We start from the raw sequence: 27,958 nt of genomic DNA on the forward strand, positions 1-27,958 counted from the left end.
GGAGTGTTTAAATATTCTTGGGAGGGGTACCTGGGTGGCTCAGTCGGTAAAGCGTCCAGCTTCATGATCTCGAGTTAGTGGGTTCAAGCCTCGCATCAGGCCCTGTGCTGACAGCTCAGAGCCTGGAGCCTGTCTTTGGATTCTGTGTCTCCCTCTCTCTCTGACCCTCCCCTGCTCACACACTCTCTTTCTCTCTCTCTCTCGAAAATAAATAAAACATTAAAAAAATTAAAAACAGTATTCTTGGGGAATGACCTTAGAATAGTCTCCATTCCTTAATTTCAATCTATTTAAGTGCTCCCTCCATCAAGCTACCTAACTGATCTTCTACAACCCTCCATACCCACCAGGGGAAGCCAGAGTCCTGAAAATGCGCCAGTAGTTCTCCTTCAGGTGGACTGGAGGTGTCGACTCTTCCCATTGGGCTCATGACCACTCCTGTCACACATCATTGTCTTTACTTTGGTGTCTGGCAATGTTGACTTCTCACTAAAACCACAGCCCTAGGTGTGACTTCTGGCATCTTGTGAAGTATGACTCTTGGCTAAAGATTTCACTCCATTCACTGTACACACCAGGTTTCTATCCTGAGTGTGTCCTCTGATGTCTGATGAGGTTTGATTTTCGACTAAAGCCTCGCCCACACTTCCTGCAGATGTAAGGCTTCTCTCCTGAGTGAATCCTCTGATGCCTCATGAGGTGTGACTGCCGACTAAAGCCTTGCCCACACTCCCTGCACACGTGAGGCTTCCCCCTGGAGTGTACCTTCTGGTGTGTGCTGAGAGTTAACTTATCACAGAAGCGCTCCCCACACTCCCTGCACACAAAGGACACACGACCCGAGTGTGCCCTCCTGTGCCTAAACAGGTTTGGCTTCTGACTAAACCTTCTACCACACTCCCTGCACATGAAAGGCTTTTCCCCTGAATGCGTTCTCTGGTGGGACAGGAGGGTTGACTTATCACTGAAGCTTCGTCCACAGTCCATGCACACAAATGGCTTTTCCCCTGAGTGTATCCTCTGGTGCGAGATCAGGGTTGACTTCCGGGTAAAGCCTCGCCCACACTCCCTGCACACAAACGGCTTCTCGCCCGTGTGTGACCTCTGGTGTTTGTTGAGGTTTGACTTCAGGCTAAAGCACTGCCCGCACTCCAGGCACATGTAAGGTTTCACCCCGGAGTGCGTCCTCTGGTGTATCTTGAGGTTTGATTTCCAGCTAAAACGGCGCCCACATTCTGCGCACGTGAACGGCTTCTCTCCTGTGTGAGTCCTAATGTGTCTACTGAGGTGTGACTTCTGGGTAAAGCATTGCTCACACTCTTTGCACACATAAGGCTTCTCTCCCGAATGTGTCCTCTTATGTCTGATGAGATGTGAATGCTGGCGAAAGCCACGCCCACACTCCCTGCAAACATAAGGCTTCTCCCCAGAGTGTGCCCTCTGGTGTGTGATGAGGTTTGACTTCAGGCTGAAACTCTGTCCACACTCCTTGCACAAATAAGGCTTGACCCCTGAGTGTGTCCTTTGATGTGTGAAGAGGTTTGACTTCCAAGTAAAGCCTCGCCCGCACTCCTCGCACACATAAGGCTTCTCCCCTGAGTGTGTCCTCTGGTGTGTGATGAGGTTTGACTTCCAGGTGAAGCCTCGCCCGCACTCCTGGCACACATAAGGCTTCTCCCCTGAGTGTGTCCTCTGGTGTGTGATGAGGTTTGACTTCCACGTAAAGCCTCGCCCACACTCCTCACACACATAAGGTTTCTCCCCAGAGTCGGTCCTCTGGTTTTTGATGATGATTGACACGTCGCTAAAGCTCTCTCCCCACTCAGTGCACGTGTAGGATGTCTCCCCTGTTTGCACCTTCTGGAGGCTGAGCAGGTCTGACTCCCTCAGCCCAAACTCCCCATATCTGACTGCCCCAAATCTTGAGACTTGTACACCATGTGATCCGCTGTCTGATTCCTCAAGGTCCGTCCTCTGGTCTAGGCGGGGCCCTACCCCCAGCCCCGGGCGGTCTTCCCCGGACCCGAACGGCCGTGCCTGCAGTGAGCCGGACAGCACCTCGCAGGGGCCTCTTCCGCTTCCTCTCCCGAACGAGGGCTTGCAGTCTTCTGCCTCTTGAAATTCGGCTCCGTCCCCCAAGCAGGCTTGATCAAAGAGTTGTTTCCGACCTTCCGGACTGCGATTCCCTGGACAGAGAGGAGCTCCTGTACAGACACTTGAGAGGACCTGAGGAAGATGGCCGGGCCACACGTGCTGGCTGAGGCCTTGCTGACCAGACAGCGCCCGCGGGCAGGGCGGCCCAGGCTCAACTTCTAGCTTTGATCCTGGTGAAGAAAGAAGATATTTAGTCAGAGTAGCCATAGGTAAGGTTGCCTGGGCCATTCTGCTTTGCCCAATGGTCATTCGTAGTATGTTGATATCACAGCCTGTCTCCCAGACATCCTTGCATCCATAAAAAATGGCTATTTTTCATTTTACTTTAAAAATTTTTTAAATGTTTTATTTATTTTTGAGACAGGGAGAGACAGAACATGAGAGGGGGAGGGACAGAGAGAGATAGAGGGAGACACAGAATCTGAAACAGGCTCCAGGCTCTAAGCTCTCAGCAGAGAGCCCAATGAGGGGCTCGAACCCACGAATGTGAGATTATGACCTGAGCCGAAGTCAGAGGCTTAACCAACTGAGCCATCCAGGTGCCCCTTTTCATTTTACTTTATACATTACATTTTTAACCGCGGGAGTTAGCAAACTTGTCTAGTAGGCCAAATTCAGTTTGTAATGTGTTTTTGTATGACCCATCAGCTAAAAATGGATTTTACCTTTCTAGGGGAAGGAAGGAAGGAAGGAAGGAGGGAAGGAAAGATGGATAGAAGGAATGAAGGAAGGAAGGATAGAGGAGAGAAGAGGAGAAGAGAGGAGGGGGGGAAGAGAGGGGAGGGGGGAGAGGTGCAAGAGGGGGGTTGGGGAGGGGAAGGGAAAGAAAGAAAAGCAAGCCAGCCAACCAACCAATGGGACTTGTGACTTGGAAAGCTTGAAATATTTACGACCGCACCCCCTTACAGAAATAGTTTTTTGACACTTGTCGTATGGCGGAAGACCCACACCAAAAGCTTATTTTCACAACACCTGACAGACTACAAAGTTTAGTTCCAGAAATCAATCAAAAACCTACAGTAACTTGAGAAGTGTTTATTCACAAAAAACGCTGAACTCCAGATAAGAAAAGTGGGAATCTGCAGCGGGACTGCTGGGAGCTGCTCTCACCCTTCCAACTCCCAGCGAGCTGGTGTGGTCGATATACTGGGACCGGACACAGAATGATCAGTGCGGCCGCCGCCGAGGGCCGGTCACCTGATTGGAGTGGAAGGGGAGAACCAGTGCCCAGTGGAGCTGTCCGTAAATGTGAGCTAGGTGGTAAGGAACATGGAAGGCCACCAGCGACCGCTATCTGAGAGGTTCAGTCTTGGTTGGGAACAGCAACAGGAAGACTGGTAGACCATCCAGAAATGTACCAAGGGAAACCTGAAAGTGAGAGAGCCAGGGGCCTGATGAACTCTCCACACAACCCTGGCTGACTGAGAGGGTGTTTGCAAAAGCAGGGAAGACTGATCGGGGCCCACGCTATGCACATAACCCTGCTTGACAGAGAGGCTACGACCAAGTACAGAGGAAAAAATTAGATCAGCGGAAAGCAAAAGGCCAGGAAAGGCTTGGAAGCTGTCTGACCTGTGAGCTCCCCAGACCACAACTCATCCAGTGGCGGAGGCAGGAAGCCTCACTGGCTCAAAGTCTTTGAACACAACCTACTGCTAATTGTTGCAGTTCACCACGCTTTAGACCCAGGGTTGAAAGCAGGAAGCCAGGATTAAAAATAAACACAAGAATAAAATAATAAATCACCCAGAAACATCGTCTTCACTTCACAGAGAAAGCATATTGCCTGTGTTAAGGTTAGAAATATTTCTAAACCAAAACCGGTAACAACATCTAGGCAGGAAACAGCATGAGATAACAGAGGGCTACAATACAGTATCTAAAATACCCAGTTTTCAAAGAAACAGGACAGGGTGACCCAAGCAGAGGAAACAACGCAGCCAGTAGAAACTGTTGCTGGGTGGCTGGATGTTGATGTAGGGGGTAGGGGGGTGGGGGGCGAGCATTCGAAGTTGGTATTATGAATATATTTAAAGAACGAAAGGAAACAATGTGTAAAAACTTAAAGGAAAGTATGGCAACTTAAGAAACAGAAAATCTCAATAAAGAATAAAAAAGCTATTAAAAAGGAGTGAAAGGAAATTCTGGAATTAAAATGTCAAACAACTGAAATTACAAAATTACGAGAGAGATCCAGCAGCATATGTGAATTGGTAACAGAACCAATGAAGTTGAAGATAAATCCATAGAAATTACCTAAAAGAAGAACAGTTGAAAGAAAGATCGAAGAAAAGCAAAGAGCCCCAGAAACCTGTGGGACACCATCAAATAAACCAATCTATGCATAATGGGGACATATGAAGGAGCCAACAGAAAAGAGCAGGAAAAAAATGTCCAAAGAAATAGTAACTAAGATGTCTGAAATTTGATGAAAAAACATTGATCTGCAAATCCAAGCAGCTCAACAAACCCCAAGAGAAACATAAAGAGAGCCCCGGAGAGACACATCATAGCCAAATTGTTGACTATCATAAAAAAAAAAAACAAAAAAAAACCCCCCAAAACCTCCGACAAAGAGAAAATCTTAAAACCAGCAAAAAGAAAATGATTCAACAAGCACAGGAGGAAACAGTATGATTAGTGCTAATTTCTCATGAGAGGCAATGGAGACCAAAAGGCAGTGGAGTGATTCATTTAAAGTGTTGAAATAAAGGTTAACAAGCTAGCAAGGAGGGGGATGCTGGGTGGTTCAGTTGGTTAAGCTTCCAATTTCTACTCAGGCCATGATCTCACGTTTCATGTGTTCGAGCCTGCACCAGGCTCTGAGCTAACAGTGCAGGGCCTGCTTGGGATTCTCTCTCCCTCTTTCTCTGCCCCTGCGTATGTATGTATGTGCACACTCTCTCTCTCAAAATAAATAAATACACTAAAAAAAAAAAAAAAAAAGCTAGAAATCTATTCTCACAAAACTATCCTTCAAATATGAAACTGACAGGGGGGCCTGGGTGGCTCAGTCGGTTCAGCGTCCAACTTGGGCTCAGGTGATAATCTCATGGTTCATGAGTTTGAGTCCTGCATTGGGCTCTGTACTAACAGCTCAGAGCCTGGAGCCTGCTTTGGATTCTGTGTCTCCCTCTCTCTCTTAAAAATAAAGCAAAAATTTTAAAAATAAGACAAAAAAAAAAAAGAAATTGATATAAAGATATTCACAGATTAACAAGTACTCAGAAGGTATCTACGTGCCTTACAAGACATACGAAATAAGTCCTTTGGGCTGAAAAGAAGTGACACCAGACACTAACTCAAATCTGCAGGAACAAATGAGGCCCACCAAAAGTGGTAAAGATATATGTGAATATAAAAGACTATGTCTGTATTTTTCTCTTTTCTTCTCCTCATTTCTCCCAAATGCCTAAGATCATCATAAAAGGCAATAACTATAACATAATGTGGGCTTTATAATATATTTTACTGGAACTAAGTATTAGCTAGATTGTGATAAATTAGATGCATATTTTAATTCCTAGAGCTGCACTAAGAAAACAACTACAAAAAGTACATATATGTGCCAAAAGAAGGGAGTGGAATAAAAAACCATGAGACATATAAAAAAAATAGTTAAATGGCAGACTTAAACCATACCAATAATTTAATATGAACAAACTGAACACTCCAAACAAAAGGCAAAAAAGTTCTTATTTACGCCACCAAAAGCACAACCATTTAAAAATTTGTTAAACTGGACATAACTAAAGTGTAAAAACTTATGCTTGAAAAGACACCATTAAGAGAGTGGCAAGCCACAGACCTGTCTTCTGAAACTTGATTTTATAGAGTTGAAAGATGTGAAAACCATAGCTCCAATATAGGACCATGTCTAGAATGAATGAAAAACTCTTATTCATAGAATATATGAAGAAGACAAAACAATCCAATTTAAAAATGGGCAAAAGAGCCGAATAGCTATTTCGCTAAAGAAGATATGTAAATGCTTACTAAGCACATGAAAAGCTCAACATCAACAGTCACAAGGGAAATGCAAATTAGACCCACAGTGAAATACCACACACACCCACTAGAATGTCTACAATGATAATGAGAGACAATTCCAAGTGCTGACAAGGAAGCAGAGAAAGCGAAACTCTAGCATCCTGCTCACAGAAAAATGTAAAAACAGAAAATGGAAATGTACAGCCACTTTGGAAAACAATTTGCACCTTCTTAAAACATTAAATATGAACATATACAGACCAGAAATTTCATACCTACTTATCTACCCCAAAATGAAAATGTACGCCCCCAGTGAGACTGGTACTTGATTGTTCGTAGCAGCACTATTCACAATAGCCAAAAGCAGACACAACCCATATATCCATCAACCTGTAAATGGGTAAACAAAATTGCTATATCCACACAGTGGAACGTTACATGGCAATAAAAAGGAATGGACTACTGATCCACGCCACAACCCAAATGAACCTCAAAAACATTGTCAGATACAAAAAATATATTTTATGATATCATTTATGGAAAATATCCAGAAACAGCAAATCTATAGAGACAGCATATCAGTGGCTCCCTAGAGCTTAGACAGGAGGAGGGATAGATGCAAATGGGCAGAAGGGAACTTCTTTGGAATGATGGAATATTCTACAGTTAATACTAGTAATGATCTTACAACAATAAACAATTTACCAAAAATACTACAACTGTACAATTACAAAAAGTAGACTTTATGGTATATAAATTATATCTCAATGAAGTTTTTAAAAAACCAAGAACTGTAAGACTATATATTTATAAAATGTCAGTGTCCAAAAGACAAGGAAAGTTACTGAAACAATCTCTATTAAGGGAGATTAGACAGACATGACATGGAAATGAACTACCTAAACCTGAACTAGATCATGTTCTAGAGAGTGACAAAAAGATATTACTCCATCTACTGACAAAAATATGAAAAGTAATATTAGAAAACAGCAATGTAAAATATTAACAGGTGATTTTATGATGCTATTTTATAATAACATATATGCCATATATATTTACACATATGTGTATGTAGAGGATATAAGGTATTCTTTGTATTTATTTAATTTTTTTAATGTTTGTTTATTTTTAAGAGACAGAGAGAGACAAAGTGTGAGTAGGGGAGAGGCACAGAATCCGAAGCAGGCTCCAGGCTCTGAGCTGTCAGCACAGAGCCCAATGCAGGGCTCAAACTCAAGAACCACGAGATCGTGACCGGAGCTGAAGTTGGCCACTTAACCGACTGAGCCACCTAGACACCCCAAATTTTATTTTATTTTTTAAATTTTTATTTAATTTTGAGAGAGAAAAGAAGAGCAGCAGAGAGAGGGGGAGACAAAGAAACCCAAGCAGGTTCTGCACTGTCAGGGAGCCCAGTGTGGAGCTCAGTCTCATGAATCATGAGATCATGACCTGAGCTGAAATCAAGAATTGGATGCTTAATCAACTGAGCCACCCAGATGCCCCTGTACTATTTTTATTCTTGCAAATTTTCTGTAATTTTGAAGTTAATTTCCAAATGTCAAGTCCAAAACATATACAATGAAGCCTACTTCTGAAAATGGCAACAAATTGAATTGGTCACAAGAATCCCCTAGAGACAACAATATAAAACTGGATAAAATACAAGAAATAGTTACCTAAGGTCACTAGAAAACACTCAGAAGTGACCAGAAGCTGGTTGGAGAAAAGAGTTTACACTAAAAAAGCACTGGAAAAGGAAGGGTAAGAATTTTATTTGTAAGTTTCTTGCTAAAGAACACTCCCAACACACACAACCACAGCAGTGGAGAAAGACTGATGAAATACCAAAGCCTTATGGGTTCAAGGTGCCAGAGGTCAGGATTCAGAGGTGGAACAGAAGCTGCAAATATGTGTTAGGGATACAAGGACATCCGTAGTCTTAAATCCCTGTATTAGAAAAGAAGGAAGGCTGAAACGTAATACTGTTAAGCACCCATCTCAAAAACTGAGAAAAAGAATTAGTAAAACAAGCCCAAAGTAAGAAGAGAAAGGAAATACTGGGGTGCCTGCATGGCTCAGTCGGTTAAGCATCTGGCTTTGGCGCAGGTCATGATCTTACAGTTCGTGGGTTCGAGTCCCGCGTCGGACTCTGTGCTGACAGCTCAGAGCCTGGAGCCTGCTTCCGATTCTGTGTCTCCCTCTCTCTCTGACCTTCCCTTGCTCTCTGTGTCTCTCAAAAATAAAAAAACTTAAGACAAATTTTTAAAAGGAAATATTAAATAGAAGTTCACACATAAAACATGTAATAGACATGATCAACAATGCCAAAAAAAAAAGAGGCAAAATAAACAGGCAAAACAGTTGTCTACATATGAAACTCCAAAGACTATACATACAAAAAATTACTGAATTAATTAAACTACTCAACAAGGCCACTGGGTATATAATCATTACAATGAAATGAATTTTAGTTACACATTTTAACCAAAAAAATAATAATTTAGTTATTTATATGTATATATAAATTTAGTTATAAAAATGTAACTCTCAAAAAAAATAAGCCTATGTATAAATTTAAAAAGGTACATTTACAGAAGATTATACAACCTAGCAAAGGGTAGTAATAAAGATGTATTAATAAATAAGTGAAGGAACACACCACACAAAGAGAAAGATTTAATACTGTAAATATGTCAATTCTCTCCAATTAATATATTAATACATGTATATTAATGAATATATAAATTCAATACAACTACGACAAAATCCTGACAGAATATGAAGTCTGACAAGCTGATTGTAAAAGCTCAATGGGTAAAGCTACAAAGACACATGAAAAATAAGACGAAAGGATTTACCCTCCAGACACTAAGACTTAATATAAAGCTGTAGGAAATTAGGGGTGCTTGGATGGCTGAGTTGGCTAAGCATCCGACTCCTGACTTTGGCTCAGGTCGTGATCTCACGTCGGGCTCCGGGCTGACAGGGACAGTACAGAGCCTGCCTGTGAGTCTCTCTCTTCCTCTCTTTCTCTGCCCCTCCCCTGCACATACTCTCTCAAAATCAATAAACAAACTTAAAATAAAAGGTACCTGTATAAACTAACAAAATATGAATCTGATTAAAGTCTGTAGTTTATTTAACAGCACTGTTCCAATGTCAACTTCTTGGGTTTTGAAATTAGAGAAAGCTGGGAGAAGAATGGATGGGAACCTTATTTTTGTACAAATTAAGACTTACTTAAATTATTTCAAAACTTAACAGCTTTTTATTTTTTTAATTTTGTAACGTGTATTTGTTTTTGACAGAGACACAGAGTGTGAGCAGGAAAGGGGCGGGGAGAGAGGGAGACACAGAATCCGAAAAAGGCTTGAGGCTCTGAGCTGTTGGCACAGAGCCTGATGCAGGGCTTGAACTCACGGACTCATAGATCATGACCTGAGCCGAAGTCAGACCCTCAACTGACAGAGCCACCCAGGTGCCCCTAACAGCTTTTTAAAAAGCAGGTAGGCAGGGGTGCCTGGGTGGCTCAGTCGGTTAAGCCTCCGGCTTCGGCTCAGGTCAGATCTCACGATCGTGGGTTCGAGCCCCGCGTCGGGCTCTGTGCTGACAGCTAGCTCAGAGCCTGGAGCCTGCTTCCGGTTCTGTGTCTCCTTCTCTCTCTGATCCTCCCCCTTTCATGCTCTGTCCCTCTCTGTATTAAAAATAAATAAAAAACATTAAAAAAAATTTTTTAAAGCAGGTAGGCAGCCCACAGTCTGGAAGAAGATGGACATAATACATTTAACAGACAAGGATTTATTTTCAGGATTTATTTAAATACTTCTACAAATGGGCAAGAAAAAGAAAAGCAGGCAAAAGATTTGAACGGGCAATTCACAGAAGAGGAAACATCAATGGGAATCAACCTATGAACATTTGAAAAGATGCTCAAACTCCATGCTAATCGTATTAAAACTAGTGTGGGAGGTGATTTTGTCCCCAGAGGATGGCCAAAACCTAAAAGCAACCTCGCAGACTAAGGAAACAATTGTTGAGAGCCAGTGGGCACTGCCCCGGCCAGCTGAGTGAGTGCACACTCTCTGACTCAGCCTCTCTACTCCTGGGCACATATCTTAGAGAAACAAGTGCTTCTATGTTCAAGGACACCTGTATGAGAGTATTTATAGCTGCATTCTTTAATAGCCAAAATTGGTAAAACCAACAAAATAAAATGGATAAATGAATTATATTTTAATTATGCACAGAATACAATAAATATGATATAGTGGTGAAAACGAATACACCAGAGCAACATACATCAACATGGACGAATATTATAAACTCAGTGTCAGTGGAGAGAGCAAACTACAGCATATACATATTATGATGACGTTAATGTAAATTTAAAATTATGCCAAACAACTGTAGATGGTTGAGGGATTCATATTCATGAAGCAAAACAAAAAGCCGTGTATGAGAATTATAAATCCCTAATTTTGAAAAAGCACTACCCTTTGGGCAGGAGTGTGGGAAGGCATAGGGTAGAATCTGGGAAAGGGAAATAGGAACTTCAATTGTTTAGGTAACGTTTTATTTCTTAAGCTGGGATGTTGGCTCATGAGACCTTATTTTCTTATTATTCACTGCTTGCTGTAATCTTCATTACTGAGTAATGCATTTTTTAAACTATGGGAATTGGAAAGGTAGAGATAACTATGTTTCGCCTAAGGGAGACCGGGAAGTATCTGAAGGGTAGCAGACTTCACGTTTACGGGGTACGTGCAGTTTTTAAGATCAAGAGACGAAGAAGCCCATGCATGAGGAGAGACTGAACGCGATGAGGCGGCAAGCCAAGTTAAGAGGAAGGGAGGCTTCCTGGTAGAGGAAAAAGACAAGGAAACAAAAAAGTCCCTCCCTTGACTGAAAATGATGTTCTGGAAGGGGGCTCATGCCAGGCAGACTTACCGATGACCAGGAGACCCGAGAAGAGCTGCTTGCCTGTGCCCGAGAGATGCCTGCTCCTTCCCTCGGTCAAGCTACAGGCGGTCCCATCTTCCCTGGGTCATACTCACCTGGACAAAGGCCCAGCGGGTGCGGGTTCTCCTCAATCCAGGGCTCTTCTCCTTGCTCCAGCTGACAAATGAGTTTTGGTTTGGAAAATGGAATTTCTGTTCATAGAGGGGAAAAAACAAGGAGATTCTTGGTTATGGGCTCAAGGGGCCATTCTAGAACTCAGAGCCAAAATGGGGAGGGAAACCCAAAGGGTGGTACAAAGGACCTAAAATAGTGAACTCTCAAGGTGCCTGGGTGGCTCAGTTGGTTGAGTGTCAAACTTAGGCTCAAGTCAGGATCTCACGGTTTGTGAGTTCAAGCCCCACATTGGACTCTGAGCTGACAGCCTGCTTGGGATTCTCTCTCTCCCTCTCTCTCTGCCCCTTCTGGACTGTCTCTCTCAAAAATAAATAAATATTTAAAAAAATAGTGAACCCTCCACAGAAGAAGAGTTGAGTAAGCAAAGGTGACTCCAATCAGAAAATTAGCAAATTAATACTTAGTGAATGAAAATCTCCTAAGTTTAAAACAAGATAAGGTAAAAAGAGAGCCCCAGGCTCGAGAAAGGCCTGGAAATACAGTGTTATATGCGAAACGAGTAAATATACCTGTTTCCGATCCTATTAAATCCACACTTACCCTGAGGGAAAATGTAAACTGTTGGTTTTAAGCCCAACCCTGGGACAAAGCTGCTTCGCGGCAGCCTTTCCTCACAGCGGAGAAAACACCCCATGGGACTGTTCTAAGTGCTCCGGGAGCCGTCCCTACCGAGCGACACCAGGTGGCTGTAAGTCTCCAGCATCACCTCCCTGTGCAGGGTCCTCTGCGCAGGGCTCAGCAAACCCCACTCCTCGCGGGTGAAGTCCACAGCCACATCCCTGAACGCCACGCGTGCCTGGAACACAAAGCACACTGACGCTCATCTGGGGGCTCGCCCTGCTCACGGCTCAGGATGACCAGTGAGAAGGGGCCCGTCCCTCCGGGAGCCAGCGATCGTTAAACCCCACTTTGTGAATGAAGGGTAACACCATGCCACTACAACTCATGCCATTTTGACATACGTATTATTATTTTTATTTATTAGTATTTATTTTTGAGAGAGAGAGAGAGAACGAGCAGAGGGACAGAGAGAGGAGGAGACAGAATCCAAAGCAGGCTCCCACTGAGCTGTCAGCACAGAGACCAATGCAGGGCTTGAACCCACGAACTGTGAGTTCATGCCTTGAGCTGAAGTTGGACGCTTGACCAACTGAGCCACCCAGGAGCCCCTGACGTAAGTATTATTTTGAGCAGAAGGAAACTGAGCAGAAGCAGATACAAGAGAGGCTCTCGGCACTCCTCCTGTCTGCCTAAAAGCAGAACATAAATGTGGGAGGTCCCCTCCCCTCCCCTCTCTACTAGGAAGAATAGAAATTAATCACTGCAAACAACTTAGCAGCCAGGAGACGGCACCACAGGAATTTATACATAAACCTTACTAACTAGGCCTTACCTTCCATCAGCTCCCCCATGCATTTACCTCCTTGGAAGGGAAGTTGCCACCTTGGAAACTCAAAATCCTTTTCCTTTGTCTTGACACACCTCTAAAAAGTTATTGTTCCTTTGTCAAGATGCTGTATGAGCCCAAGGTCTAACCACAACTTTGAGTTACTCAGCACGGAGTACTCCTATGTGTAGGTATGATGTACGTGTTAATAAACTTCTGTTTTTCTCTTGTTAATCTTTTTGTCAGTCTAATTTACAGGGCCCCAGCCAATGAACCTAAAATAAGTAGAGGAAAAATGATTTTTTTTTCCTTCCCCTGTATGATCTTAGTGCCAAGGGGACTAAGTGCCAAGGTGTTCTGGGGAACACCTGAGTGGCTCAGTTGGTGAAGCTTCTGACTCTAGATTTTGGCTCAGGTCATGATCTCATGGTTTGTGAGTTCAAGCCCCACACTGGGCTCTGTGCTGACAGTGTGGAGCCTGCTTGGGACTCTCTCTCTTCCCCTCCCTCTCTGTTCCTCCCCTGCTTGTGCGCATGCTCGCTCACTCTTTCTCTCTCAGAATAAATATATAAGACCATTATTCTCCTATCTCTATCCAGCTAGCACCATTTGTGCACCCATTACTGTCAATATCTTAGGCTACCTGCTATGGCGGATAAAAGCACAACACAAGTCCCTTCATATCGGGAGCTTTAATCTAGGCAGGGAGAAGAGGAAGACATCACACACACAAAGTGAAACAATAAAAAGTAATCATCTTACTGAGTTTGAAGATCAGAGCCCACTTGATATAAGCATTTATGCTCTGCCAGCTTGAAGCAGCGGAGTCTCGGCAGCGGGTGGGGGCGGGGGCTGACTGCCAGCCAGCGGGGGTGTTGGGGGCACAGTGTCCCTGCCCTGACCCGGGTTGACGCGTGCAAACGGGTGGCTGGGCAAGACTATGGCCTCAGATCACACTGTCCCCAACCAGAGTATCCTTGCCAATCAGTTAACCTCTCAGCACTTCCGCTTCTTCTGTGAAGCAATAAAAACAGTGATATCCTTCTGGATTGTGCTAAGGGTCAGAGAAGTTGGTAAATGTGAGGATTCAAGCCAAATGTCTGCTGCACACAGTGAGTGCTCAGGGAGGCGCTCCCTGGCCTTTCTGTGAAAATTCTTCTCACTCGGATTCTTACTCCCCTCTCCTGCTTTAATGCATCCTCTTCACTCTACATAATGCACGTGTTACTCATTTTTATTTTCTGACTCCATACCAGACACTAAGTCCCACAGGCACTGTTCACTGCTTTGCCCTGGTGCCTGGAACAGAGCCTGCAAAAGCAGTCAAATATTTTTAGAAGACTGAATGTGCATTTATGATTATTATTCCCTGAACAAAGTTTCAAATGACCTTCTGCTACCCAGAACGCTGTACTTTGGAAGGTGGGAATACATAATGGCCCTTGGCATGAGGTTTGGGTGGGGTGTCTTGGCTTGGAGGTGTGCAGAAACCAAGCCCCAAGGAGCCTAGGGACCCAGGTCTGGATTCCTCCTACTTCACCAGTTCTTTTGTCTTTTAAAAAAGGGCAAGGGGTGCCTGGGGGGCTCAGCGGGTTAAGCGTCCGACTCTGGCTCAGGGCATGAAGTCTCCCATCAGGCTCTCTGCTGTCAGCTCAAGCCGGCTTTGGATCCTTTGTCTCCCTCTCTCTCTGCCCTTCCCCCATTAGCACTCATGTGCTCTCTCTCTCTCTCTCTCTAAATAAATAAACACTTAAAAGAGGATAAAACCTGCAGTCCACAGACAGGTTGTAGGATAAAACCTACAACACATTGAAAGCTTCATTTATATGACTTATATAATGGGTGATTTCACATGAAAACATTAACTTATGAGTCCTGTTAAAAAAAATCCATAAATCTGACTCCTCTGGGCTTCGCACTGCTGCAGGGCCACAGTTGGCTGAAGGTGACTCACTCTGGGGATCCATTCGCCTAGGCATGTCACTGGCAGATTGCCGCAACTCCTACCTTATCTGTTTCATTTAGCTACCTGCCTGGTCCCTCTGGCGAAGTGACCTTGCATCTTTTCTCAGAACACATCGCTCCTTGAGGGATAACACTGTGTCTCTCCCTTATCAGGGGACCTCCCCTAAATTTCCTGTCCTTCCAGTGCAACTGTTCTACACTGGTTGTAGAATGGCTTTACGACAGGACCCCACTTTGTCCCCCACCTGCAGCAATCCCAGAACCAGCCCTCCACCAAACTAATGATTATAAATAAAACACAGACCAGATGAGTGAGAGCTGTAGTTCTTACCCCTCACCCCTAGCTCTTCCTTCCCTCCCTCCTCCCTTCCTCCCTCCCTCCTCTCCTTCTTCCTGAGTGTAAGGGGAGAGTGGCAAAAGGAAAGAGAGAATCTTTTTTTTTTTAATTTTTCTAATGTTTTTATTTTTTATTGAGAGACAGAGCATGAGCATGGGAGGGGCAGAGAGAGGGCGAGACACAGAATCGGAAGCAGGCTCCAGGCTCCGAGCTGTCAGCACAGAGCCCGACGCGGGGCTCGAACTCACAAACTGCAAGATCATGACCTGAGCTGAAGTCGGACGTTTAACTGACTGAGCCACCCAGGCGCCCCAAGAGAGAGAATCTTAAGCAGGTTCCATGCTCAGCATGGAGCCCAACGTGGGGCTTGATCCCAAGACTGGGATCATGAACTGAGCAGAAATCAGGAGTTGGATGCTCACTGACTGAGTCATCCAGTTCCACAGGGGTGCCTAAGTAGGGGTGCCTGGGTGGCTCAGTCAGTTAAGTGTCTGACTCTTGGTTTTGGCTCAGGTCATGATCTCAAGGTTCATGAGTTCGAGTCTTACATCAGGCTCTGTACTGGTGTTATGGAGCCTGCTTGGGATCCTCTGTCTCTGCTTCTCCCCGCTTGCTCTCTCTCTCTCTCTCTCTCAAATAGATAAATAAACATACATACATACATACACACATACATAAAGGATCCTAAGGACAGCCATGGCTTAAAATCACTGGGTCAGGGGAATCTCAGGGTAGAGAAATGAGAGCAGGTTTTATGAGAGGAAGGTATGATCTTGGTCTTAAAGGGCAGGCAGGATTTTGAAGGGTCACAGAGAAAGACCAGAGGTGGGCACTGCAGACAAGACAAATGGGACGGGAGGAGAAAGAATGACAAGTGGCAGCTGGAAAAGACAGCAGAGAGTTTACAACCGACTACAAGGATTTGAAAGGCCAAAAGAATACAAAACCCTACGCTGTACTGTGCATTTAAGGTAGTATTTGAGTTATACCCTTGAACTGATGGCAGAAGTATGTACATGTGGACAGAGAAGTGGTAACACACATGCAGCAAAATACTATTGAATCTAGGTGGTGAGTATGTGAGTCAATGGTAAAGTCTTCATGTTTTTTCTGTAGTTTGAAACGTTTCATAATTAAATATAGGAAAGAAAAAGCCTACTTACTCCTTCAGATATCTGCCTAGTCCTTCTGGTGATTTGATTTTACAACCCCTTCTTAGAATGAACACACACACACATTCACACACACACACACGCACACCCACACACCTTGAAAATCTCTGACCAAGAAGCTACACTGGAGACCAAGCTACATTTTTTCAACAAGTTTAACACAACTGGTATTCCTGCAGCTCTGAAAAATTCATGGTTTTTTGACTGAGAGCCATACACATGGGGAGTGTGGAAGCACTAAGTGGACGAGACGCTCCATGACTATTCTGAACCCCTCTCACTGGCTAGCAACCAGCTGCCAGCGCGGGGCACTAAAGCCAAGTCAAGGGAAGGCCAGACTGGTGTGAAAGCAATCTGTCCCCTGTCCGCCAAAGAATGGATGAGGCCGATGCTCCCCGAGAAGACACAAGTGGCCAGCCTGCTGCTGGGTCCCAGCAGCAGACTTCACTGTCAGACGGAGTCACAGGGAGCCCATCCTTTTCCTGATGCTCATAAACACGGGCACACAGGACCCAAGAGAGGCAGCAGAGCCAAGTGCACTGGCGCTAAGTGTGGTCCCCAAGCCCACAGCACCAGCACCCCTGAGTAACTTGTTAAAAACACAACTCTCAGGCCCCATCCCTGAACCAAGGAATCAGAAATTCTAGGGTGCGGGCGCAGCAATCTGCTTCCACAAGCCTTCTCAGCGATTGTGATTCACAGACAAGTCTGAGAAGTAGCGGCTACAAGCACACTCTGGAGACAACAGTGTTCAAATGACAGCCCTCCTTCTCGCATGGCTTAGCAGCGGTAACTTGACATCTCTGTGTCTCAGTTTTCTAAAAATGGGTATTAGAATAATATTACTTACTTTTAGGGTTGCTGTGAGGTTTCAAGTTGCTATTAATAAGCCTCCTATCACTGTGAGAGGAACCAGCCTGGCTGAGGCTGACACTGTGGACAGAGTTGAGGGGAAGAATGAAAGACGCCCCGTCCTTGATAAGCTTATGAAGCGAGAGAACCAACCCTCCAAAGTGCACCCTGGCTCTGGACTTTCTTTTTCTTTTTAGAGAGAGAGAGAGTGCATGCAAGTGCATGAGGGGCAGAGGGGTGGGGGTGGGGGGCAGACAGAGGGTGAGAGAGAGAATCGTAAGCAGGCTCCATGCTCAGTGCAGAGCCCAACGGGGCTGGATCCCATAATCCTGGGATCATGACCTGAGCTGAAATCAAGTGTTGGACACTCAAACAACTGAGCCATCCAGGCACCCCTGGACATTTTTTTTAATAGATTATTTATTTTTGAGACAGAGAGATACAGAGCACAAGCAGGGGAGGAGCAGAGAGAGAGGGAGACACAGATTCTACAACAGGGTACAGGCTTCAAGCTGTTAGCACAGAATCCAACGCAGGGCTCGAATCCACAAAACGTGAGATCATGACCTGAGCCGAAGTCGGATGCTTAACCAACTCAGCCACCCAGACGCCCCTGGACTTTAATTTTTCTTTTACATTTATTTATTTTTGAGAGACAGAGTGGGACAGAGTGTGAGTGGAGGAGGGGCAGAAAGAGAAGGAGACGCAGAACGCGAAGCAGGCTCCAGGCTCTGAGCAAGCATTCAGCATGGAGCCTGACATGGGGCTCGAACCCACAAACCATGAGATCATGACCTGAGCCGTAGTCAGACACTTAACTGACTGAGCCCCCCAGGCACCCCAGGACTTTTTTTTTTAATGTTTATTTATTTTTGAGGGAGAGAGGGACACAGAGCACAAGTGGGGGAGTGTGGAAAAAGAGGAAGACAAAGAACCCGAAGCAGGCCCCAGGCTCTGAGCTAGCTGCACAGAGCCTGACGCGGGGCTCGAACTCACGGACTGTGAGATCATGACCTGAGCCGAAGTCAGATGCTTGACCGACTGAGCCACCCAGGTGCCCCTACCCTTGGGCCTTCTTTTAGGTGGGCTCAGTTATTTTTTAGAATAGCTAAGCAGGGTTTCCTATTGCTTACAGCCAAAAGGTATAATATCCTATCTTGTATGGATGGCCTCCCACAAAGTCATGCCTCTCCTTTTGTACCCTTTATGCACTTTCCTCCTGAACTAGCTCTAGGCTTGCCCATGTGACATGCTTTAGTCAGTGGGACATTAACAAAATGACGCAAGTAGAGGTTTGAAAGGCATTTGGGTTCAGGGCTGGCCTTGCTTCTCTCTGCAGTGAACCCTGAGGTCCCCACGTAAATAAACTGAGCTTGCCTGCTAATTAGGCCACAGAGAGAACCAAGAACTCAGGTACCTCACTCAGCCATCGACCGCCGGACATGGAAGGCCATTTAGCTCTAGCTGAGCAGCCGGCTGACCACAGCCGCATGAGTAAGGCCAGGTAAATCAATAGAAGAACCACTCAGCTAAGCCTAATGGCCAACCCACGGAATTGTGAGCTAATGAATCATTTTGTTTGAAACCCAGTCAGGAGATAGAAATGAAGTACCATAATAAATATCCAAAACACATGGGAACAGCTTTGGGAACAGGAACCACAGAAGGTGTTAGCAAAAGTTGGAAAAGTAGTAAACAAACTGTTATTGGAGGCTAGAAAAGTGGCGAGGAAACCACTATGGTGGCTTGAGAAAGGGAATGCATTTTTAGATGCTGGCAAAACTGTCATTTGGGCTAGTTTGGAAAACAGAAAAAAATACTTCCTGGTGTTCAGATATGGCTAAAGAGATCTCTGGGAACCCCGTAAAAGGCTTCCGTTGGATGCTCCTAGCTACATTTGATACCCTATACAAAGAGAAGAGCTAAAGAAGCAACTAAGCAGTTTGTAAGTATGATGTAGAGGAAATACAGACACATGGGGAAGAAACAGGAACCAGAGCATCCTACCAACTAGCGGGTAACAGTCTTGCGTGGATGGATGGTCTCCAGCCCCAGGCAAGCTGCCAGCTGACTGCAGCAACATGGGCAAGCCCAGGTGAAGCCTGCAAAGCAGCCGTCTGTGCCCAGTGCTAAATGCCAACCTAGCAAAACGTGTGCAAATTATTTTGTTTTAAGTCCATAAGCTTTGGGGTGGTCTGTTGCGCAGCAAAGGCTCATTGATACACTGATAAAGGAATACCATGTTAGAGGAAAAATACTTTAAGATCATCCTTGACTTGCTATGATGCTAATGCTGTCAGAAACTCCTTAGATTTGGCAAAGAACAGACTTGGTCCTCCTGTTTTTCTCTCACTCCAGAGCATGAAGTCATTACTTGGAAAACAGGACAAATGCATAGGAATGACAGGAACAGTTAGTTTTCTCCCCTTCTTCAGCCAAGCGCCTAAAAGATGAATTAATCTAATTAAAGGTATATATAATGATTCTGCTGTGTTGGCAATAAACATGCTTTCAGAACTAATCATCAGAACATGACGTCAGAAAAGAACCACACACTTGAAATGAAGGGTGTCTGAATATCTATGACACTGTCATGAGCGACTTAAGGAGGGCTTCTGAACAGAAAACTGATGTTACCGTAATGTTCGGCGAAAACGAAAATTATAGAAACACGCAGTGGGTGGCATAGGACTAGATCAACATGCGGAAACAAGTTGGGACGCCATCGTGAACATTCACATGAGAAAAGAAAAAGATCTGCACTGGCAGGTCCACCCTGGGGACGTAAAACTACACAGTGTAACAATAAAGACAAAAACAAGAAAACTACACAACATGAAGCAGACACAGTGATGGAAGAAGGGAGCCTCAAAAATGGAAAAAATAATCCAAAGTATCAAATATTTTAGAACAAAGTTCCAAAGCTCCAACTGGAGTGAGTCCCCACTGCTTCAAAACAGTCATTTCTATTTACCACATAAAAATCCTGTTACGAGAATAATTACAAATCTATAAAAATAACTCCATGCACAAAATTGATCACAGAAGCAAAATTTACAATAATTAAAAATACTGGGAACAAGTTAAACATTCCCCCCAGGTGGACAGAACCCTCTTATAGGGCTGGTAGGAACGCAAGCGGGCACAGCCATTGCAGAAGACGATACGGAGGTTCCTTAAAAAGTTAAACAGAGAACTACCCTGCCATCCCGTAGTCACACTCCTGGGTATTTACCACCTCCTCCTAAAAAACCCCAAAAACACGAATTCAAAAGAATACATACACTGCTATGTTTGTAGCAGCATTATTTACAAGAGCTAAATAATGGAAGCAGCCCAAGTATCCATCATAGATGAATGGATAAAGAAGATGTGGTATATTGCAAAGTTAGGGTTCATCAGAAGGGTGAGTTGGGTTGAAAAACACAAGGTTCTGAGGCGCAAAAAGCTGGTGGAGAAAGTAAACAGGTGAGAGAAGCCTGGAGCATGGGAACAGAACTCGCGGGCTCGCTTCCACGCCAGGGCCCACAATGGGGCTGCAGGTCCCACGTGGAGCCAAGAAGAGCTCCAGGCGGGGGCCGGGAGGCTGAGCCGGGAGAAATCGGGGCTGCCTCAAGAAACAAGACAAAGTTCACATGGTGGAGAGTCCCATATATCACTGAGTAGAGAAATAAAATAACCAAAGGCACAACAAGAGAAAACGAGAGACACCATTAAAAGGACACTTCCGGAACGGACAGGCCCTGGACAGTCAATGAGCCTCCTTAACAGAGCAATACTAACAGGTGCCCAGTGCATAACGAGCTTTTAAAACTGACAAGAGACAGAAAGCTAGCCAAAATGAAGAAACGGAAGAACTCTCCTCTAAAGAAATTCCAGGAAGAAGTCACAGCCACAGAACTGATCAAAACAGATATCAGCAATATAACTGAGCAAGAACTTAGAACAGCTGTCATAAAATTAATCGCCTGGCTTGAAAAAAGCATAGAAGTCATCAGAGAAGCTATTGATACAAAGGCGAGGGACCTTCAAAATAGCTGTGACGACTTAAAAAATGCTATAAATGAGGTGCATAATAAAACGGAGGAGGCCACTGCACAGATTGAAGAGGCAGAGAGAAGAATAGGTGAATTAGAAGACACAGTTATAGAAAAAGACGAAGCCAAGAAAGAAATTAATCCAAGAGCATGAAAGGAGAATTTGAGACCTGAGTGATACAATCAAATGGAACAATATCCGTATCGTAGGAATTCCTGAAGAAGAAAGAGAAAAAGGTCCTGAAGGGGTGCTTGATCAAATTATAGCCAAGAACTTCCCCAATGTGGGGAAGGAAATAGACATTGAAATCCAAGAGGCACAGAGAACTCCCCTCAGACATAACTTGAATTGACCTTCGGCAGGACATATCTTAGTGAAATTAGCAAAATACAAAGATAAAGAGAGAATTCTGAAAGTAGCTAGGGATAAAAGGGCCCGAACATACAAAGGGAAACCTATCAGAGTGGTTACAGACCTATCTAATGAAACTTGGCAGGCCAGGAAGGAATGGCAGGAAATCTTCAATGTGGTGAAAAGAAAAAAATAAGCAGCCAAAAATCCTTTATCCAGCGAGCCTGTCATTCAAAATAGAAGGAGAGATAAAGGTTTTCCCAAATAAACAAAAATTGAGAGAATTCATCACCACCAAACCAGCCCTACAAGAAATCCTAAGAGGGACTCTATGAGGAAAATGTTGCAAGGAATACAAGGTACCAGAGACACAGCAGGAACCCTACAGAAAACACAATGAATCTACGCTCATATTTTTCAATAATGACACTGAATGTAAATAGACTGAATGCTCCAATCAGACGACACAGAGTAGCAGAATGGATAAAAAAACAAAATCCATCTATTTGCTGTCTGTCTACAAGAGACTCATTTTAGACCTGACAACACCTTCAGATTGAAAGTAAGGGGATGGAGAATTATCTATCATGCAACTGGAAGTCAAAAGAAAGCTAGAGTAGCCATACTTATATTGGACAAACTGGATTTTAAAGTAAAGGCAGTAACAAAAGATGAAGAAGTACACTGTATAATTACAGGGTCTCTCCATCAGGAAGAGCTAACAATTATAAACACGTACGTGCGGAATTCGGGAGTGCCCAAATACATAAAACAGTTAATCACAAACATACACAATCTTATTGATAAGAATGTGCTAACTGCAGGAGATTTTAATATTCCACTTATAGCAATGGATAGATCAATCAGACAGAAAATCACTAAAGAAACAATGGACCTGAACTACACACTAGAACAGATGGAATTGACAGATATATTTAGAACTCTGCATCCTGAAGCTAGGGAATTCACTTTTTTCTTGAGTGCACATGGCACATTCTCCAAGACTGATCACATACTGGGTCATAAAACAGCCCTCCATTAATCTAAACAAATTGAGATCATACCATACAGACTTTCAGATCACAATGCTATGAAACCTGAAATCAGTCACAGAAAAGTCTGGAAAGCCTCCAAAAACATGGAGGTTAAAAACCACCCTACTAAAGAATGATTGGGCCAATCAGGCAATTAGAGAAGAAATTAAAAAATACATGGAAACAAATGTAAAGTAGATGGAAAAACATTCCATGCTCAAGCATTGGAAGAATAAACATTGTTAAAATGTCATTATTACCCAAAGCAATCTACACATTCAATGCAATCCCAATCAAAATTGCACCAACATTCTTCACAAAGCTAGAACAAACTATCCTAAAATTCATATGGAACCGAATAGCCAAAGTAATATTGAAGAAGAAAAACAAAAGGGGAGGCATCACAATCCCAGACTTTAGCCTCTACCACAAAGCTGTCATCATCAAGACAGTATGGTATTGGCACAAAAACAGACACATAGACCAATGAAATAGAATAGAGAACCCAAAAATGGACCCACAAATGTATGGTCAACTAATCTTTGACAAAGCAGGAAAGAGTATCCAAGGGAAAAAAGACAGCGTCTTTTTTTTTTTTTTTTTTGAGAGACAGAGAGAGACAGTGCGAGCTGGGGAGGGTCAGAGAGAGAGAGGGAGATACAGAATCTGAAGCAGACTCCAGGCTCTGAGCTAGCTGTCAGCACACGTGAGATCATGACCTGAGCTGAAGCTGGACGCTTAACCGACTGAGCTACCCAGGCGCCCCTGAAAGACAGCCTCTTTAACAGGTCATGCTGGGAGAACTGGACAGCAACATGCAGAAGAATGAAACTAGGCCACTTTCTTACACCATACACAAAAATCAACTCAAAATGGATGAAGGGCCCTGAAAGTGAGACAGGAAACCATCAAAACCCTAGAGGAGGAAAGCAGGAAACAGCCTCCTTGACCTCATCCGCAGCAATTTCCTACTCAACAGATCCCCAAAGGCAAGGGAATCAAGAGCAAAAATGAACTATTGAGACCTCATCAAGATGAAAGGCTTCTCCATGGCAAAGAAAACAATAAAAAAAACTAATAGGCAACCGACAGAATGGGAAAAGATAGTTGCAAATGGCATATCAGATAAAGGGCTAGTATCCAAAATCTACAAGGAACTCACCAAACTCCACACCTGAAAAATGAACAATCCAGTGAAGAAATGGACAGAAAATATGAACAGACACTTCTCCAAAGAGGACATCCAGATGGCCAACAGACACATGAAATGATGCTCAGCGTCACCCATCATCAGGGAAACACAAACAAAACCACACTGAGATACCACCTCATGCCAGTCAGAGTGGCTAAAATGAACAAATCAAGAGACTACAGATGCTGGTGAGGGTGTGGAGAGACGGGCACCCTCCTACACTGCTGGTGGGAATGTAAACTGGTACAGCTGCTCTGGAAAACAGTGTGGAGGTTCCTCAAAAAATTATCAGTAGAATTCCCCTATGACCCAGCAATAGCACTGTTGGGGATTTACCCAAGGGATACAGAAGTGCTGATGAATAGGGGCACATGTACCCCAATGTTCATAGTAGCACTATCAATAATAGCCAAATCATGGAGAGATTCTAAATGTCCAACAACTGATGAATGGATCAAGAAGATGTGGTGTGTATATATATATTTCTGTGTGTGTGTATATATATATATGTATACGTATATGTATATATATATGTGTATGTATGTGTATATATATATGTGTATATATATATATACACATATATATATACACACATACAATGGAGTACTACGGGGCAGTGAGAAAGAATGAAATCTGGCCATTTGTAGCAACTTGGATGGACCTCAAGGGTGTCACGCTAAGTGAAATAAGTCAGGCAGAGAAGGACAGATACCATATGTTTTTGCTCATAGGTCTAACAGGAGAAACTTAACAGAGGACCATGGGGAGGGCAAAAGGGGAAAAAGAGTTAGGGAGAGGGAGGGAGGCAAGTCATGAGAGACTCTTGAAAACTGAAAACAAACTGAGGGCTGAAGGGGGAGGAGGGTTGGGGAAGGCGGGTGATGGTCATGGAGGGGAGCACTTGTGGGGAAGAGCTCTGGGTGTTACATGGAAACCATCTTGACAATAAACTATAAATTAAAAAAAGATGTGGTATAAATACATAATGGAATATTATTCAGCCACAGAAAGGAATGAAACCTTGCCATTTGCAACAACATGAAGAGGACTAGAGAGTATAACACTAAGCAAAATAAGTCAGTCAGAGAAAGATAAATACTATATGATTCACTCATATGTGGAATTTAAAAAACAAAACAAGCAAAGGAAAGAGAGAAAACAAGAAACAGAATTTTACCTACTGAGAACAGACTGGCAGTTACCAGAGGGGAGGTGGTGGCAGGATGGGTAAACTAGGTGATGGAGACTAAGGACTGCTCTGGTGATGGGCGCTGGGTGATGTATGCAATTGCTGAATCTCTATATTGTCCTCCTGAAACTAACGTAACACTGCATGTTAACTATACTGCAATTAAAAAAAATAATAAAAACGTTCCCCCAACTTGGTTAATAGTGGATGGGTTCATCCATTCAATGCACTATTATATAAGTCACTTCCAATGAGATAAGTGTTGGTAAACCTAATCCTCCACCTATAAAAATTCGTCCAGATAGATACACTGTATTAGCCTTAATATAGTGATTTTATCATTAAGGTCTATCAAAATGTGTAAGTGTGTGTGTGTGTGTGTGTGTGTGTGTGTGTAAAAATAAACAAAATCCCAATGGTAACAGAATCCTAAAACAAAATGGAAGACTCATATGTGCAGGCTGTGCCTTTCCACATTACTGAATGTTTTCTACCAAGTATCCTGGACAGAGCAGACATCTAGCAAATTTGTTCAATAAAATCAATGAGAAAATGCTGAGGATTAGTAACGCTGTGCCTTCCAGCCCATCTCATTTGTTACAAACTCATTTGTTCTCTCAGGCAAAGGTCCTTGGCAGTCATTATCTAATATCCTACCATATATCTGTTTAAATTGGTTTGCATAATTCAGAAGTCACACATATCAGAGTACCTGCATGGTCTACCCAGACCCCCTGAAACATGTAGTTACTTCTGCACCCCAAATAACAAAGCAACACAAAGAACAGAAACTCCTTTGTTATTTAGTTCCTTCAAATAAATCTGTTTAAAGTTTTGGTTCCTCTATTGCACCAAACATTTCATGTGTCAGGTACTCCTCTAGGCACAGAGGTTTCATCTTAAACAACTTATTCACTCAAATGCTTGTACCTTTTGATCAATTTTTCCTATTACTTTTTTTTTTAAGTATTAGGGGCAGGAAAAATCAACTCACACAAAGTCTAGCTTTTCCCAGAAATCAGAATGCTTTCCTATTAACATATAAGAAGTGGTGAAGAAAATACACACAAGAGATTCAATGTTATGTTAGGCAATGTCTTCAATTACATTTACTATGCATTCTTGGCTCTAACACTTTCAAATGAATGAAATACTTTACAAAGAGAAACACAGAACTCTCAAAGTTGTTCTGATAACATCCAGGAAGTTGTAAATCTCTACCACGGAAGATCAGGATTAAGAATATATCAAGGTCTCGTTTTGTTTAAATTTTCCTGATTTGTTTTTTTATAAGGGGAGTCAAGGCAGATCTGAAATAACCAAGTTAATGCACATCAAAAATCATAGTAAACCAGCCTGGCAACTGTGTTGGTGCTCGATAAATGTTAATCACATTCAATTAAGGGAAGGTCAGCAGAGCTATCATTGACAGGAGTTAGAAAGTTTCCCTTTAAGTCCCTACCCATCCGTGCCATTGATTTCCTTTTGCCAAATTCCTAATCAACATCCTTCAGAACCTAGCTTACTCAGAGCCAAAATCTACACTCCTCAGTCTGGCACTCAGCCTGACCACCCAGCCTCAGAGGTGGCAAATGAAAATCCTTCCGGGGCAAAGTAGGTTATAGACATGAGAGAGGCAGGCAAAACGTTAGCTGGTCAGTGGTTTCAAACTCAGTCTGGGAGCTACTGGGGAAGGTGCAGTGATACACTCAGCAGGACCTGGCCAAACGACGAAGGCCAATGGTGAGTGTGAATTCCCGGACACCAGGGCTAGGCGCACTTTATTTTCAGAGAAGCAGGCAATCCAGAACCCTTGGTGAGACCCCCCAGTGCCAGATGCTGAAAACGCTCACAATATCAAGGTCAGGTCAGACCGTCAAACTCCTGTGTCCCATGCGTCTGTATCTTCACCAGCACATAAAAATCAACTGTAAATCACTCCATCAGCCACTACAATCTTCCCACACCGTGGCGAGGGCAGTGTGCCCAGCCTCGGCCTAATCATGCCTCCTGCTCTCCTCCCTGCGCTGCCAACCCTCCAACTTGCCAAACCCTCAGGGGCACTTCTGACAGCCCTCCTTCTGGAAGCCCTCCCTAACCACCTCAGGGCGCAAGCATCTCTGCTCTCCCTGACCTTCGTCCTTATCACTGGACAATTCAGCTTGGACGTTCCTGTATTTTTATTTAAACTGTTCTATGTGTGTTGTTCAAAACTGACCATTTTGCGGATGCCTGAGGTATGGAAGGAACAGAAAGGAATGCTGAAGCGGGGAATCCAGGTAAGATGAGCTACCATGCCTCCAGGAACAGGACTGAACTTTGCCCAATACAAGGCAGCCTGCAGTGCGAGAGAAAGGGGCAGAGCCATTCTGCTGGCAGCCGACACGAATGATGAAAATTCTTACCTCTTTTTTGGCTTTCAGGAGCTCCGTGGCCATTTTCCTGGTCTCCTGAATGCTCTTCCTGGAGGAGGGCGAGGTCTCAGAAGAAAGATCTGGGGACGGGAAGAGAAAAGACCCTATATGTAGAAGCTCCTCCCCAGGAATCAAGGAGGGGGAGGTCGGCTCCGGAACCCCACAACTGCGGGTTAAGAAGGTCACAGAAATCACCAGCACAGCCCAATTCCCAGTTTCCCAATTCACCCCTGGGAAAAGGGTCCGGGGTGACCGAGCACCCTCAAGTTCAACCACAAGCTCTGGCCAGGGAGTGAAACCCATGTCCCCCAGCAGCGGAGTGGGGGGTCCATCTCTAACCTTATGGGCTGGGATGAAAATATAACGGCCTGGAGGTGCCTACGGAAGAGCGCCCGAGTACAGAGGCAGCCTGTGCCCCCACGCGTAAAACAGGGAGAAGCAGAGGCACGTGCTGACTGGACGAGGCAATGATTATAGGGCACTCACGGAACGCGGGGTGCAGGCTGCCGATCCTGAGGCTGAGGTTCGGGAACGAAGTGCAGAAGTGTGGGAAAATCCCGAATGGGGTGGCCGACACCACCTCCAACCAGCCAGCGGCGGATCCCACAAACCGGAAATGCTCCCGCTACATCAGCTCAACAACAGGGAGCGGAAGTGACGGCGGAAGTGGCCGCACGGGCTTCTGGACGGTGTAGTCTTTGAGGCAGAGAGGTGGTGGGTGAGTCGGCTTGCTAACTCAGGGTGACT

General features: G+C 44.1%; 1 protein-coding gene across 1 annotated transcript; it reads right to left on the reverse strand.

The window, feature by feature from the left end:
- Window positions 1-172: 172 nt before the first annotated feature.
- ZNF875 (zinc finger protein 875) lies at window positions 173-27,836 on the reverse strand. The gene is made up of 5 exons (XM_029926210.1): window positions 27,698-27,836; window positions 27,203-27,291; window positions 11,950-12,076; window positions 11,202-11,297; window positions 173-2,324 (listed from the first exon to the last, which is right to left on the reverse strand). The coding sequence occupies exons 2-5, from the start codon at window positions 27,233-27,235 to the stop codon at window positions 583-585; spliced, it is 1,998 nt and encodes a 665-aa protein (XP_029782070.1). The 5' UTR covers window positions 27,236-27,291; window positions 27,698-27,836; the 3' UTR covers window positions 173-582.
- Window positions 27,837-27,958: the final 122 nt, after the last annotated feature.

The sequence above is a fragment of the Suricata suricatta genome, chromosome 16 (genome assembly GCF_006229205.1).
Source record: "Suricata suricatta isolate VVHF042 chromosome 16, meerkat_22Aug2017_6uvM2_HiC, whole genome shotgun sequence".
Taxonomy (NCBI): Eukaryota; Metazoa; Chordata; class Mammalia; order Carnivora; family Herpestidae; genus Suricata; species Suricata suricatta.

What these genes read in the sequence shown, in the direction of transcription:
- ZNF875 (XM_029926210.1), bottom strand. Translation starts at nt 27,235, where the DNA reads ATGGCCACGGAGCTCCTGAAAGCCAAAAAAGAG. An exon ending in TCCTGAAAGCCAAAAAAGAG is followed by an intron (nt 12,077 to 27,202) that starts GTAAGAATTTTC and finishes TTTGTGTTCCAG; the next exon opens with GCACGCGTGGCGTTCAGGGA. An exon ending in CAGCCACCTGGTGTCGCTCG is followed by an intron (nt 11,298 to 11,949) that starts GTAGGGACGGCT and finishes CTCTATGAACAG; the next exon opens with AAATTCCATTTTCCAAACCA.